Source organism: Magallana gigas, chromosome 8, assembly GCF_963853765.1.
Source record: "Magallana gigas chromosome 8, xbMagGiga1.1, whole genome shotgun sequence".
Lineage (NCBI taxonomy): Eukaryota > Metazoa > Mollusca > Bivalvia > Ostreida > Ostreidae > Magallana > Magallana gigas.
The window spans coordinates 19,147,264-19,162,754 of NC_088860.1; the positions used below are offsets into that span (position 1 = coordinate 19,147,264).

The 15,491-nt window shown below is 33.5% G+C and overlaps 2 protein-coding genes across 5 annotated transcripts in view; one reads left to right on the plus strand and one right to left on the minus strand.

Annotated features, from left to right (window-relative positions):
- Window positions 1-2,191, plus strand: part of LOC105332900 (slit homolog 2 protein) — a 40,361-nt gene extending 38,170 nt beyond the window's left edge. For all 4 annotated transcript variants that reach the window (XM_020069173.3, XM_011435634.4, XM_011435635.4 and 1 more), the window contains one exon: window positions 420-2,191. In XM_020069173.3, the coding sequence (XP_019924732.3) occupies window positions 420-649 (230 nt within the window). In that variant the 3' untranslated portion in view covers window positions 650-2,191. The remainder of the gene's footprint in view (window positions 1-419) is intronic.
- Window positions 2,192-5,809: 3,618 nt separating this feature from the next.
- LOC105332899 (phosphatidylinositide phosphatase SAC2) overlaps window positions 5,810-15,491 on the minus strand; it is a 66,256-nt gene continuing 56,574 nt past the window's right edge. Inside the window, exons 10-19 of the mRNA XM_066068842.1 lie at window positions 12,463-12,655; window positions 11,973-12,050; window positions 11,637-11,757; window positions 11,303-11,431; window positions 10,703-10,773; window positions 8,715-8,969; window positions 7,630-7,775; window positions 7,351-7,506; window positions 7,039-7,129; window positions 5,810-6,841 (exon numbers count right to left, since the gene is read on the minus strand). Of these exons, the coding sequence (XP_065924914.1) occupies window positions 6,016-6,841; window positions 7,039-7,129; window positions 7,351-7,506; window positions 7,630-7,775; window positions 8,715-8,969; window positions 10,703-10,773; window positions 11,303-11,431; window positions 11,637-11,757; window positions 11,973-12,050; window positions 12,463-12,655 (2,066 nt within the window). The 3' untranslated portion in view covers window positions 5,810-6,015. The remainder of the gene's footprint in view (window positions 6,842-7,038; window positions 7,130-7,350; window positions 7,507-7,629; window positions 7,776-8,714; window positions 8,970-10,702; window positions 10,774-11,302; window positions 11,432-11,636; window positions 11,758-11,972; window positions 12,051-12,462; window positions 12,656-15,491) is intronic.

Sequence of the window (15,491 nt, forward strand, 5' to 3'; positions counted from 1 at the left end):
GGACAAATTTAATGGTTTGAAGCTTGATAATCTCAAAAAAACTTTTTTCCTAAGAGTATTTTATTTTTGACTTTTCCACAAGGGGATTATGTCCCTTGGCAGGCATTTTAGGGGTAAAAAAAAACCTGCATAGGATTTTTACTGTAGCTCAGTAAGTTTTGATATTTGTTACTGGGTCATTCGATACATACATTGAAAAGGGAAACAATATAAAAGAATAGAAACACTCAAATGTATAATGGTTTTCTTGTTTGGCCTTTGAGGTGACATCAGAAAAAGGGCATATTTTGCAAAGTGTGGATTTAACTGTAATTTGTCCAAAAAAAAGAGCTGGGCTTCTCATTGCTGCATGTAAATTATTGTTTTGCCAATTGTAAATTGTTTATTTGTTGTACATTTCACATATCTTTGTTTTGCAGTGCCGACATGTAAGCAAAAAATTTTCCGAAGCAGGTATACTCATCCAGTTACAAAATGTACGTCCCGGACCAGGATTAAATTCCGACGATGTGAAGGATCATGCGGAAAGGACTGCTGTAAACCCAGGAAAATTAAAACGCGGAAAGTCAGACTTTATTGCAGAGATGGATATTCATACATTCATAATCTCTCAGTCATTCGAAAATGTGGTTGCAAGAAATGCCAGTAAATTGAATTCATGCACATAACCCCGATTACTTGTCAATGTCATAATGTGATGTGTATGTCAATCTTTGTGAGATCTTATTGTACACGAGAACCGCCAAATCAGGCAAAGCAAGTGTGAACAAAAAAATGGATTTCTGCCAACTTGGACAGATAAATTTTTGTTGCGTGTTGTGTTTTTTGAAGTTCAAAATGTGTTCGGCAGTCAAAAACTTGACCTGAAAACACTGTTGACTTCAATGCGTCAGTTTTGAAGTAGTGAGCGTTCAAAGCACAGACATAGAGAGCTAAGGTTGTGACAGGCTTGCGCACTCAACAATGACTGAACAAGCAGAGACGATACAGACTTCTATAGTGCATGGACCGCATTGAATGTGATTGTTTTTCTAAGTCGACTTGTACATTTGTATGTGATGTTATGTTGAATGGCATATACATGTATTTATTGATCACATTTCAGAAGCATTTTGTTTGATACATGCATATCTTTCTTTTTTAAAACTTGTATAGTAAGGCATTTTCGTTATAATGCTTTAAGAAACATTACAAAATATTTTGCTTTACAGCAAAAATGACATTTTCAACTAATTTGTGAGTTGATTAATTGCTGATGGTTATGAGACATATGTTAGAGTAGATCTGATTGGATATCATGTATCTATTTGTCCTTGTCATTGGCCTATACGTAATACGCAATATTCTATGGAAGGTATGATCTGTAAGAATTCTGTTTATCGTTTGTACAGTGGTTTAGTGTAATAGTTAGATGTACGTCATACTTATAATTAGATGTACGTCATGCATTTGTTTTGTTTTGAAAGACGCATGTTTGGTGTTGCCGTAGCAATATGAAGTGAATTTAACTTTTATACAAATTTTAAATCAGCAAGCAAAGAACTGTTAATTGTCTTAAAGCACTGCCCCCTTTTATACAGTAATCTGTCTAATTGTATGGTTTGATAAAATGACCACTCATCTTATTTAATGAGGAAAATACTTGTTGTTTGATTCTTGATTTTAACGATTCAGGCCAACAAGTCTGATGTAGTTTGCAGTGAGTCTGTTTGTTCTTTTGTTGTTGTTGCTAGTTTTACACTTACAAACAGATAAGAAAAACTTTTCTTACTTGGCTGGAATTTATGTCCTCTTTCGACCTTTCTTTAATTTCAAGAACAACTTTTGTTTTGTGTCCTTGCACGTCTACCTCAGTTATATTTAATTATTAATATTGACTCTGAGAATACATAGGAAAGAAATTACGGAGAGATGTACTTGTTTTAGAGACACGCCCATTTCATTCATCAAACACGAGAGTAGTAATCTCATTGCTTTATTTAAGAAACGCATTAATTTCATGTGCATTATTTTTACAATATAAAGAACAGTTTTAATACGATTAGAAAAATTAATAATGTATGTGTACCACTGTGAATGTGTTACTTGGAGAAATTAATACTTTGTAAGTTAAATTGTAACAGTAACACGTACAACTTCCTATTTTTTAACTGTTGAACATGGCTTCCAATAAAGTCATTTCTGACGGTGATTCTGTTTTGTCTTCTTTACTTATGTTAACCTGTGCAACACCTTTCCTTTTGCCAGCAGGAATAGTGTACAGTCAATCTAGACTACAGTCCAGTTCACAGCTGTAACGTAGACATTCTTTATCAGATATCTCTCCTACATAGTACTGTTAAGTGGGCCTCAACACACACAGGAAAGATATCTTGTACCAATTGCTCTAATTTAAAAAAAAGTTAAAAAATTTAAATTCCATGTCGTGGTCTGTAGGAACCAGCAACTTTTACGTGATAGCATATCAACAGCCTTGTTTGAGGAGTATAGAGGTAGGATCAGGTCATTTGGGGGAGGGGTTCAAATTCATGCAATTGTTTTGGCAAGGCAACAGAAGATAGCTGAATATTCCTTTTTTTTTTCTTCTTGCTGAAAGTCATTCCCAGATCGTGTAGGTTTGGGTACTTAACGTAATGAACTTGAGATAACATGTTGAATTAGGGCAGAATATTTAGGTTCATTCCAGTCCTTTGCCTGTTATAATCAACAAAAATAATTCCGGTAGATTTTTTTTTTCATTTTATTTGACCAATTGCAATTTCATTATACACAAACAAGTGTGTTATTAGTAAGAAACAATTAATTAATAGGTGCAACATCTAAACCTCCCCAACAAAGTGTCCGTTTCTTTTTGTCCTATTTAATATATAACAACTACATTTAGAATATTAATTGAAAAAAAACTCAAGATTTTCTTAAGATACACAACCTTTGAAAGGCTTTACATTAAACCTTATTTCATTGTACAAGAGCAAAAAACAATTTTCACTGAGGTATTAGTTTGTTGATGCCTGCATAACTCTATCAATCTGACACAAGCATAATGTATTTAAATAAAATTGATATTGTGAATCAAAAGAGTAATGGTTTAATACAATTATAATATTTTACAGGTGTACTACACATAAATATCATAAATCAATGTGATTTTGTACATCTTCATTTCAAATGTGCTAGAAAACATTCAAAATTTTCAATGAACTTTTTGCTGATATATTTATACAAGGCTATAAATTTATTGCAATTTCATGAATACACTGACATCAACAAGAGGCAAAAAAGCAGAAAACTTTCAATGAAAGGGCAGCACTGCATTTTGAGATAATAAAAAAAAGCACCACTAAAAAAACCCAGTGTGACTAGACATGTTAATATAAAGGAAAGCCATCAATAAAATGGAATAAAGGGGGCCATTATAAGAAACATGTTCTAGTATCATGAATTCGCTGTGCATCATTCCAGCCCAGTATCAGAATGTCTTGACTCTGAAGACAAACGAACAAAAAATGTGTAGGATATATAGCACTGAAAGAAATATAGCCTACAATTAGTGCAAGGATTATGCAACATGCAGTTCAATGTTTTACAAAATATTACTGCAAGACAAATAATTCATAAATACCGAGATCTAATGCGCAAGTTACATATTTTATATGCTTTTGTGTCAAAGTGTGGTATTAATTACATGCATTGGATCCAATATATCAAAGTATACACACAAACAGATATATTTAAGGTATGTAACCGATTAAGCAAACTTTATAAAATTATGTATAAAAGTTCTGTATCGATTGTGCAAGTCTTTAATGGCTCAGTAAATTTAGAACTTTTTTATCCCCATTTTGTCTTTAATATTGTCATAAAATATTGTTAAAAAATACTGAAATCCAGAACATGTGCATTGATTTATCTAAGTTTTTGAGAACATGTAGTTGTCTGGTATAATCTTTCCTATTACGGATGAAAAACCATTTAATTAAAGTGTTATTCATGGGTCATTTGTAAATCTGCAAGTTTTCCCTTAAAAAAAAATCTCAGCATCTCAAGATCAGATTGCTTATAATTACATATTTCCCACACATGAAGTATTTTAATGACATGCTATGAGGTATAAAGCATGCATATACGGATAGCTACCATAGAACAAAGCATGCATAGATAACAAGGACAGAGGAAATATAAATAAAACACCAGAATGTGGATGTATATCTATTTTGTTGTACAAGGTAAACCTGTACTATAATTATTTTTGTTTCCTTTTATGATTATATCATAACTGTATAATAAGGTTATACAGATAACATATGTGTAAAATGTGAAAGGGGGGGGGGGGTAGGTCACAGGTATTGCAAAGCAATTAAAATGGAATGCCTTAATTATGATATGAAATAAGAATAAAAGCATCACAGCTTTGCAGCAGACAAAAATAAAAAACCTGAATAAATTTAATAAAAAAAAATACTGCTCTCTTGCTTGTAAAGCCAAGATATCTCATTGAGATCAAGAGAGCAACTGTTTTCCAAAGCCCTGCAACTCTTATATTCAAAGAAAGACAACTCCAAATCTTGAGGTGACTTTTGAGGAAGATTTGAGAGCTTTAAAAAAGGACTAGCTCTGGTAAGTAGTAAAGCTGTTGCATGGTAAGCATTAATTCACATATAAAATAAAGGCATAATTTTGTGACTATAATTTCAATTTCACAACAAAATGTCCACTACATTTATGAGTATATCACCTAAGACTTGAAATGAACACGTACAACATTTCTTAATCTCACTATGAGGTACAATACATCTTCAACATTGAAATAAAAGCACAACCTTACAAAGTATCAACAATTAAAGATATAAATTGAAATAAAGTAACAAACATTTCCAACTGAACTGATACAACATACAGCTAAGGTTAAATTCTGATTTTCTTAAATTAAAGTTTAGGAAACATTGACAGTTTTACACGATGCTATAATTTTTAGATCAAATATCAAAAGTACAGATACTGTATATACTAGATGCAGCCTTTTTAGTTATCCTATACCTATTATTATAGTTATATTCCCTACAAACAGTAACTTAATTGATCAATCCACTCTATTGCACAAGAATGAGTCTTATTCATTGTAAATTCTACATGCACTAGCATAAAAAAGTTTTAAAGGCAATTAACAAGTCATGTAAATAGAACTTGATTAGCAAATATCAATTTTGCTATTTTCCATATTGCATCCAAGCTGATAAGAAGAGCTCCTAACTAACATTTTCTATACTTGCCACGATTTTTAGTTCAGGTATAGAAAAAATTATGTTAATCAAGCAAAAATAATTAAAGTTCAACTTAAATATGTTGAGAAGGCTTTATGATAAATTTCGTTGTGAATATTTTGAAACTAGGTGATTTCGTTGTGTAAATTACTAGTATTCAAACTTGCCTGTACAGAAAAACACAGAAAAATTTTAAATGTCCTCAAACAGAGTTAAACTAGAGTTGTTTCTGTAAACTAGAAGAGCTGATGTTGGAAAAATAGAACTGATTCCAACAGAATGTACTAACAGCTTGTTCTTTATAGTTACTTCCAGGTAGATTAATACTGTATAGAGGGTTATTTTCACCCCCATGTAATATTTGCCCCTCTACACTTGCAAACAGTTTTGCCCCGTCTTGAATTCCACCAGACATAATTTTGTTAAGTAGGATAAATTGAGACATTGGAATTTGCCCAGTCTTAAATTCGCCTGCTTAAAACATGGGCGAAAAGAGCAAAAATAAAATGGAGGTGAAAATTTCCCTGTATACAGTATTGCTAAGTTGAGTTGTCATTAATAAATATGGGTACAATAAGTTAAGATACCCTACACAAATAAAATGGTGATACAGACGTATAAGAGAAAGGGATATCACAGATGGAATGAAAACAGAAAGTGGGGAAAATTTGGTGTAAATAAGTTAGCTTGAGTTTGTCTATGTCTCAACTGTATGTGCCGCAATAAGAGAATAATGTCCTAAACAGCATAAACTTCATAAAAATATAAACTGTGTGTGGCATTCCCGTTCTCCTATCATGGCCTCCAACTCCTGCTGAATGGCATCAAAGATTCGGTGCATTTTTCTGGTTGTGGTCCCCGGAGTTTGTATTTTTAGGGTCTTGGAGAGGTTTTTGGAATCTGTCTCTAAATTTGAGTTTTCTGGGTCCAACCCTTCGACTTTTTCTTTTGAAGTTTCTAAATTTGAGTTTTCCATGTCCACTCCTTCTACTTTTTCTTCCTCCACAATAGAAATATTGACCGGTTGTTTTGCTGGAGGATATTCGGAGCTGGGCATTTTGGAAGTTTCCAAGATTCCACAAGAGACCAAAACCATGTCATCAAAGTCCTGCGAATGCCTGTTTTTAATTTCAATCTCGCTGTCATCATGACTGCCTTGTGAGTTCAGTCTAGACCATCTTACTGAGTTTCGACTTCTGTCTTCCACCGCTTCATCATCCTCATTCCTAGCATCCTTTGCCATTTCACCTCTCCTGTCAAGTTTTGGCAGCGAAATCTTCGGTAGTTTTATTCCGGAGCTGATATTTTTGGTTACATTTTTGGTTACATTCTTGGTAATGTTTACAAAGTTTGGAAATAAATTCTTCCTTGGTTGACTTGGACTGCTGACTGGCGATGACATCACTGGACTGACTGACCTTGGACTACTTCTGAGTGACCTTGACTTGGGTGAGGCTCTGCCTGACAATTTACTGAGTTCCCCGGAGGATAAATCTCTAGGTACGTGGAGGTTGGTCAGAGTTTTCTCCTGTTGTTCTACATAAATGTTCTGGACTTCAGGGTGCGGCTTGGTTTTCCTCCTGTTTGAAAGACCAATTTTTTTTTTCAAATCTGTTCACTTCATATTGTACCATAAAAAACAGCATCATAACGTTTTCTTATAAAAATCATTTATCAGTACATGCATTCTGATATTAAGTCTGTGAACAAGTCAGTGATAGAATATCATTGCTACATTTAATTAAATAGGAAACTTTGCATTTTAACAGACATTCACCTGTCTAATTTTGGCTTGGTTTCAAGTTCCAGTTTTAAAGACAAAATTTCTTGGGCAGCAGCAAAAGCCTGATGAATGGCTCTAAGACTCTCTGTAACAAAAAGGAATTTAACAATATTTCTTACAATGTCTCCATTAACATGAGAGGGATATATCAAAGATACTTAAATTTTTGAATGTTTGAACAAAAAAAAGTAAACATGTACATGTAAAATTAGATAACAATGAAAGACAGATGCCAGCTAAAATGTACATCCATTTAAATCTGTAAACATGATTTTTAAATGTAGTTTCATATACATCATGTGCTACCTCTAGCATCTTCCATGTTTTTGACAGCAATGATCATGTTGTTGAAGAGTCTGGTCCTAGGAATCCTGAACGTGTGGAAGAATCCGTCCTCCGCATAGTGCTGGTAGTGGAGCCGCAAACACACAAACTTGGATTTAAAAATGGACGGCTCTGCTCCTATATGATAAAATATCAGAACAATTAAGCATAAAAGTCAATTTACTATCCACAATCTTCTAATGCAGTCAAATAATCCACAATCATTGTTTCCCAGTTTGTAGCAATTTGGTTTTTATGTACCTATTTCCATTTTGACTATGTCCTCAAGGAATATCCTCTGATACTGGACAATTTGTTCCTCCTCATCGTCGTACCAGGCTACATACACAGATCTTTGGCTGAGGAGCAGAATGATGTCCATATCCAGGCGATCCTCATCTCCCGTCCTACACAAGATCAAATTTATGTTAGTGAAATAAAAATGAATTGAAATATACCCCGGTACTAGTTCTCTGTTTTCCTAAATGTAAAGTTATTGGAGATTTTTCATTGTATTAGTTCTGTTTGAAAAATTCAACAATGAAATACTGAGTTAATTAAAATTGTACTCTGTATGGTTAAATGTCCACTTGTGAAGGATTGATAGAACAAGTCGACTACCATCATTCATAAATCCTTGACGTTTCTTGTCTTGATTTCAGAGTTATTTCTCTTTACTAGTATTTGTCAATTTAGGCTAAGTCTGTGGGCAAGTGAATGACCTACTCATGAAAATATTTCTTAAAGAATGGTGATAAAATGTATATAGACAGACGATTTCCTTAAATATTTTTGTCTTCCAACAACTACATGCAACGAACCCTTTAAGCCAGTTTAAGTTTTCTACTGTGCAGTTACTATAGCATTGAATCATGATTTTTTGAAGTATACACTCTCATAACTGCAGCGGTGTGTGCATACAAATTGAGTAACGCGCGTTAGCGCGTTATGAAAATTTGTATGCACACACCGCTGCAGTTATGAGAGTGTATAATTCAAAAAATCATGATTTAATGCTTATATTTACATTTTTTAACTTCTTGCCTCGTCTGCAAATGTGATTCATACCTTAAAATTCCTATCTTATCCTAAGGGTAAGTTAATATTAATGGAAGAGCCACAGTAACAGCCACCAGCGTGAACTTTGATTTTCGCTTGTGACGTTGCAGTTTACAGCGTTCAACGTTTGTGACATCATAATAAAATTCGTCAATTTGACCTTTGACTACTTTTTGCATTTAGAGGCATTTGAAGATCACAGAATTTAATGGAAAAACACAGTAGAATGTAAATATAATTTGATATTCCACTTATTGAGGGCATAATAGATTTGATATTCCACTTACTGAGGGTCTGCATTAATCAGACTCCAACCTCCCATACACTGCTCCGGTTCAATGATCAGCATCTTCTTAGCGTCCTCAATCAGCATTTTTAGGTTCTCCTCTTTCTCTAGCAGCTCATTGGAGTCCTCCTCTTCCTCGCCCTCCGAGGAGTCTAGTCTGTCCGAGGACAACATCATGGCCTCGGTACTGACCAGCTGTCCCAGCATCAGGTCAATAGTGGCCTGTCGGTAGCTGTCCTTGAAGCGCAGGTAGTACCTGGTGGGAAGTACAAATGACCTCAATAATCTGTAAACCAACATTTTTTTTTTCTTGCAAGAACATTTTGCAAGGTTTATGATAACTTTTTGTCAGGAATATTTCTTGCTGTGAACTAGAATTTTAATATCCATAATATTCTTTTTTTTTTATTAAGGCTTAATTGTGAAAATAAGTTGTAGTGAAACAGTTTCTCAGGTACTGAGCGGTTGCAAAATAAAGTTGTGGCAAATAATAAAAAAAGTTGGTTTACAGAGCTTTGTATAAAGATGTAGAAAAAATATTCAAATTTTAAATAAAATTTTTAGGGATTTCTTCTTCACAAATAAAAAATTTATGGTCAAAAATATCATATTCAAAATGTTAAGTCAGATCTGATGGGTAAAATGTTGGCCATCCATTTTCCTTAACTTTGAATAATTAAGCATATTCTTCTTCATGAAAATCAATTTAAGAGACGGAATAAAAAGGTTCAAAGAAATTGAAACAGAGTGTCAGTCTACTTTAACGAGGTCGAGTACAGAACGGGTACGCACGCTTTCGCGCAGCGTTTCATTTGTATTGGGACGTCATCTTTTTGCTTTATTGACGCCATGGCGTGATAGTTTCAACTGCAGATATTCAGCGAAATTTGTTGAAAATAGCTCGTTTGATGCGTAAAATTGATATAATATTGTGGAATAAACATAAAAGTCTCAAAGTATAAGCTTTATTTGGGCTTGGGTAGAAAACGTGAAGAGGGTTCAGTAAGCCTAGCCCTCTGTCACATTTTCTTAACTAACCCGCCTAAATATAGCTTAATTCATATATTTCGAGACAGTAACCATGAATTTTATATTAATATGTGATGTTATATATTTATTTATTACTTAAATATGTCTGAATGTTTTAATAATACTATAAAGATCACCATTTCCGCCTTTGTTAAATAAAAAATAGCCAATCTGCCATAATCCGACAAATCTGGGAAATGGGGCTTACAAAAAACAACTTTCATATAAGACCCCTGGAACAAACCAGGAGGTAAAAGGTTTTTTTTATTTGACTATTTGATGCTTTTAGCAATAACTTTAATATGTAGAACTGAAAAAGAAATCCCTAGGGCAGAAGTTTAAAAAAAATGTAAAAAATGTACAAAATTTATACATTTCAAGCAAAATCCCATAGGGTCCTATGTTAAAAATTAACAAACTTTGAGATGACCCCTTAAACAAACGGTGTGATAAATGTCTTATTTTTTTTTATCTCAAAATAATAATTATATCAGTAGAAATTCATGTAAAAAATTTCATTCAAAAATCTAGGGCAGAACAAATTAGACCCGGCCTCGTTAAATCAAGTTTTAAAGATTGCAGGGATTGAGACAAGAAAATCACAAAAAGAATGACAGATAAACACAGGCTGTCTCATTTATTAATTTTAATCACTGTAACATGGAAACAGTTGCATCCTAGAAACTAAGGCAGACGACAATTGATTTGTCTATATTACGTAACATCATTTAACAGCCTTGAACGAATTTTAAATAATTTTTCATCCCTTATCTTTTTATACCTTCATTAAAATTTCAGTGAAAAAAAGATAAAAATTCAATCAATGAAAAAAAAAAAATGGGGACAACATGCATGCCCAGGTGTGTACTGAAATCTTATATGAACCTCCCATAGGTAAGACAGGTAAAAAAAATGCATCATGCAAGGCCCACAATAGCATGTGATCTGAGAGTCAAGTACCTGTTAGCTGAGTTAACACCATCCTTCATCATGCCAGTAAGTTTTCTCTCCCCCGTTCTTGTGTAGTCCCCCTGCACAAAGAAGGCTAGATATTCAAGGCAAGAGTTCAGGAGATCTCATACAAAAGTCAATGAAGTAAAGCTTGTAGAAAGGGGCATGCACAATTCTGTTGTATCAAGTTACCGGTAGATTTGTTATTTTGGGAGAAATCTAGAACAAAAATTGAGTCGACACATTTCCTCCATTATTATATATTAGCCATACTCAAAAATGAATATGGTATTCATGCAAAAGTTATGAGACAAATATTATTTCCATTCAATGTTGTTTCTGAACTCTTAGAAAATATAAAAAAAAAAATTCTACAATTCATCATGTGTTTCATGATAGCATAAACAATGTAGGGAACAACAAGCAACCTTGTGGTACACCTGTACTTTTTGTGAAACAAGTTTCCCAAGTTGGGTAATTTACTTCTTTTCTTGCATAAATTACCCATAATATTTCAGCTGTTCCTATTCAGACTAGCTTTCAAAGACACAAAGGTACACATATCCACTAATGCTTTGAATGGATGTTAGAATGTTTAAAGACTGATACCTTCAGAGCAGCAGTGCCAGCGTACTGGCGACTGATGGCATCACCATTGTTGGCCCATAGAACCTGGAAGATCTTCTTACAGCTGGAGGGAAGATTCTCATCCGGTGGAAGAATCCCAAGCTTTCTCAACTGTAAAAAAAAGTTGTTTTTTTAAATGGGTAAGCACTTCTTGGCTGTGATATGGCCATTTTTTTTTCCCGCATCATGATGTTAAATAGTTCTATTGCACTTGATATTATTTGCCATATATTTTTAAATACAGGTGCTATGTTTCTTTATTTTAAAGTGCAGATAATAAAAACTTTTTAAAAAAAATATAGATTTGGTCAATTACTTGTGTTTCCATGACAATTCGAGCGACGGCTGTCTGACTGACATTGGTTCTGTCCAGACAGTCCACACAGTTGACCCTGAACACGCCTCTTTGTTCACAGATTGTATCCTCCCTGCTCAACCTTGTCAAAGAAAAGAAAACAGTATAGATATAGTATGTATTTCATTCTAAATTTCTCTTTCATTTAATTCTTTGTTGTTGAACACTGTAGGTGTAAAAGTAATTAAGCTATTGGTAAAACTTAACAAATACCAACCCCTTCACACCAGCACTTGTGCAAATCAATATGATTTGATGATCTTATTATTCAAAATTTAATTATTATTAATGACTAACCAGCAGTATCTCATCTCCTTGATCATGTCGCTGACTCCATCAGTCAGTATGGACACATTCTCAAACTTCATGCCACGGCTGGAAATGTAAGAATTAACAAGGTCATGAGTCATAGACAAGAAGACAATGGCATTGATATGATTCAAAATTATAATTTTTATTCATTAATAAAATTACTAGCTATAAAATTATACAAAGGCATTTGGCACAGGAGGTTTATGAATCTCCAAATAAAATCAATATTAAGTTTCGCAGAGAGTATCATGCAGTTGTAGTAGGAAAGGAGGAATGCACATGTAATAACGGCTGGAACGGGAATCGAACCTGGGACACCTGCAACTCTAGTCAGGAACTCTACCACTGAGCTACTCGGTCCAATATCCATGGTCCATATAGCCCCAACTACTACACAGTTATACATCTATTTCTATTTTTCTCAGAAATTCAGTAAGTATGTTCATGCAAGTTTGAGGTATTATCAATAGCTCACCAATGTTCATGAAAGTCAAAGGAGGTATAGGTGATATGAGGCGAGTTGAACTCAATGATGTGGTGGAGATAGGCATCGCTCAGTTCCTTTTCTTTGCCCGTAAGTTCAGCCAAGTTAATGATCAAGATGGGGGAATACAGGGAGAGCTGTTCATCCAGGTGTCTGCAAAAAGCTTCATGGGTCTCCTTATGTCCTGTAAAACAGAAATGTTTTCTTAAGGTAGTTCTACATTGATGTTGACCTTAATGTTACATGACACTAAGCATAACAGTTTTCGTGCTCATGCATCCAAATCTTTGACAAGCACTTGCTGGTATTTTTTGACAGTGAAATTCAAATAAGATAGTGGTTTTGTTTATCTTTGTAATATTTACTTTAATCAAGTTCATGCTTATAAATTTATTGCACCAACTTACGGTTATATGGGCTGTACTATGACAGGGGACAGTTTTAACATGATCTAAAAATTGTTCTGATGGCTCCAGGTCAAGAATCTAACAAATTTTGATATAATCACTATCTTATCTTTCTTTGTGATCATCAATTGATGTATATCAAGTGAAAGGTATGTAAAGAGGCATGTCATACAGTTATCATGCGAGTCTGTTTGTGCAAGTACAATGTAGGTGTAAATGCATGGGGGGGAAAAATAATTTAACGGGTATATATGTACATTGTCATACATCAATATTGCAAGTATATATGCTATCGATCCATGTATATTTCTACATAATACCTGCGTACAATCAACCCAAGAAGCTTTCGATCAGTAAAACAAAATGAATGATGATGTTCAGAAATATTGCATGGTCACAACCCTCTTCAAGGTGGTATAGGACACCTCCATATTGTGGTGTACTTCAGATCGAAATTAAACAATAAAATCACGCATATAATTTTATGAACTTTTTCTTTCATGAAATTGTTACACTGTACCTATAACAGCTGCATAGCGCAATTGGTTAAAGTGTTAACTATGAATCTGTAAATCATAAGTTCCAATCATGCTACGGCTTTTATAACTTTCACCTTACCAAAATTTTTTATAGTTTTTGGTCTATAAAATGGTAAAAGTGTTTCAATTACAATGTACCTTTATCCACATTAACATTGACAGGTGCCCCATACCACCTGAAGACACTTTAATTCAATGCAAACAGATTTTTATACAAGCAATTCTGAATCAAAACACAATTAAAATTAATATATACAGAAAATGTGCGTTGTACATTGCTGAATTGAAACTTCCAAATTACTGAAGAAAATTAAATGGTTTCATTTTTCTTTGATGCCAAAATTTTTTAAAAAGTATCCCACTGAGGGTATCTAAGAACCTCAGTTGACACATTTTTTCGTAGGTAATGGATCCGGTACCAGAGGGATAAACCACAGACTTTACAAAAGACTTCCATTATAAAGCTGTACATTAAGTTCATAGAAAGATACCAAGAAGATAGAATTAAATATATTTGTACCATGCAGGAAGTGTACTGAGCACCAAGGCTTCTTCCCTGCTACAAATTAACAAATTTTGAGTTTCTCACATGAGTGGATACTCTACCTAAATATTTATCGGTATTAAAACTGTAGAAAGAGAAATGTACATTTCCTGGTATATGGTAGTTGTATTTTGGACAGCAGTGATGGTGTGGAATATTAATACTTAGACCTGCTGGTCTTATATATATATACATATATTGTCATATCAATCTGGCTGGACATGATGACATTTTGATGATAAACATCATTTACATGTCCAGCAAAAGTCACCATTTATCAACCTTAATCCCTCAGATTCGTGAATCAGAATAAACTTCCCATGAATGTCTTTTGTTGGATTATTATCATTATTAATAACCGTAATTCATCACCGAGATTACAAACAGGTAAAAACACTTCTGGGATTTTAAAATCCACTTCTCAATCACATTTTTAAATGAATGCTTGCATGTTTTCTTGATTGTGTGGCATGGAGCTAGATATTTAAGAACTTAATTGTTCATGCCACCATAAACAGCAACACAATTCATCCTTGTAGGATAATTCAACTGATTTTATATCTTAATTCAAGTTCAAATTCACATCTCTCCTTTTCAAAAATTTCTTCTTGAATTTTATTCATGTTACACAGTTAGGGGGTACAAAAGGACGAATAGCCAAGTATTTCGGTCTTGAAATTCAATGTGAAAGAAATACTGTGAGAGCTTATAAGTGAAGACCAAGGGAATATTTTTTTTATAGAAGTTACCATGAGTAATCAATCATGAGAAATGATTTTTCATACTCAAGATTTGGTTATGAATGCTTTTTAATGCAGGCATTACCTTCAGGAATTTATAACATTTATGGAGATACACATGTAGATTATAAATACATGTATTTAGATCATTGCTAGAAAATCTATGTTCTTATCGAACTACCTTACTTCCTCGAAAAATGAATCATATTTATGATTGTTAGCTATCTCTGAGTGTCCATATGGTACACAATGAATGAAAGCCCCACTCCTAAATACCGGCAGCTTTATTTCTGATAAATCACAAATTTGAGTAAATTACATAACACCTACTCATGCCCTCAGAATTATAATTGTTTTATTACCCCAGGACACTGCTCTTATCAGTAGCAGTATTTACAGGTAATTCAAGGAATTTTTTTTTTAAATTGGTATGTTTGAACACTGAGACTCTGAAGCCTACCGGCTTCCCATTTTGCGTGCCTCGCATATGTTTATACTTAGAACTTGTACAATACTGATGAGCTTATGTGGCTCAAAGTTGAAATAAATAATAAAAACAGATATTTTGACCCATAAGGGTATAAGTTAATTTACAATATTGTATAACCAATAAGTTTGAGAAAAATATACTTTAGCATTAAATACTGCATGCAGATTCAGTTCACCAACCCAATATTATATCATAAATTAAAATCATCTCATATGTGTGTTTTTTATTCTCTTGAAAATCAAAAGATAATTACTTTTCCTATTTTATGTACATGTGATTTCAAAAGTCCACCTCCATGTA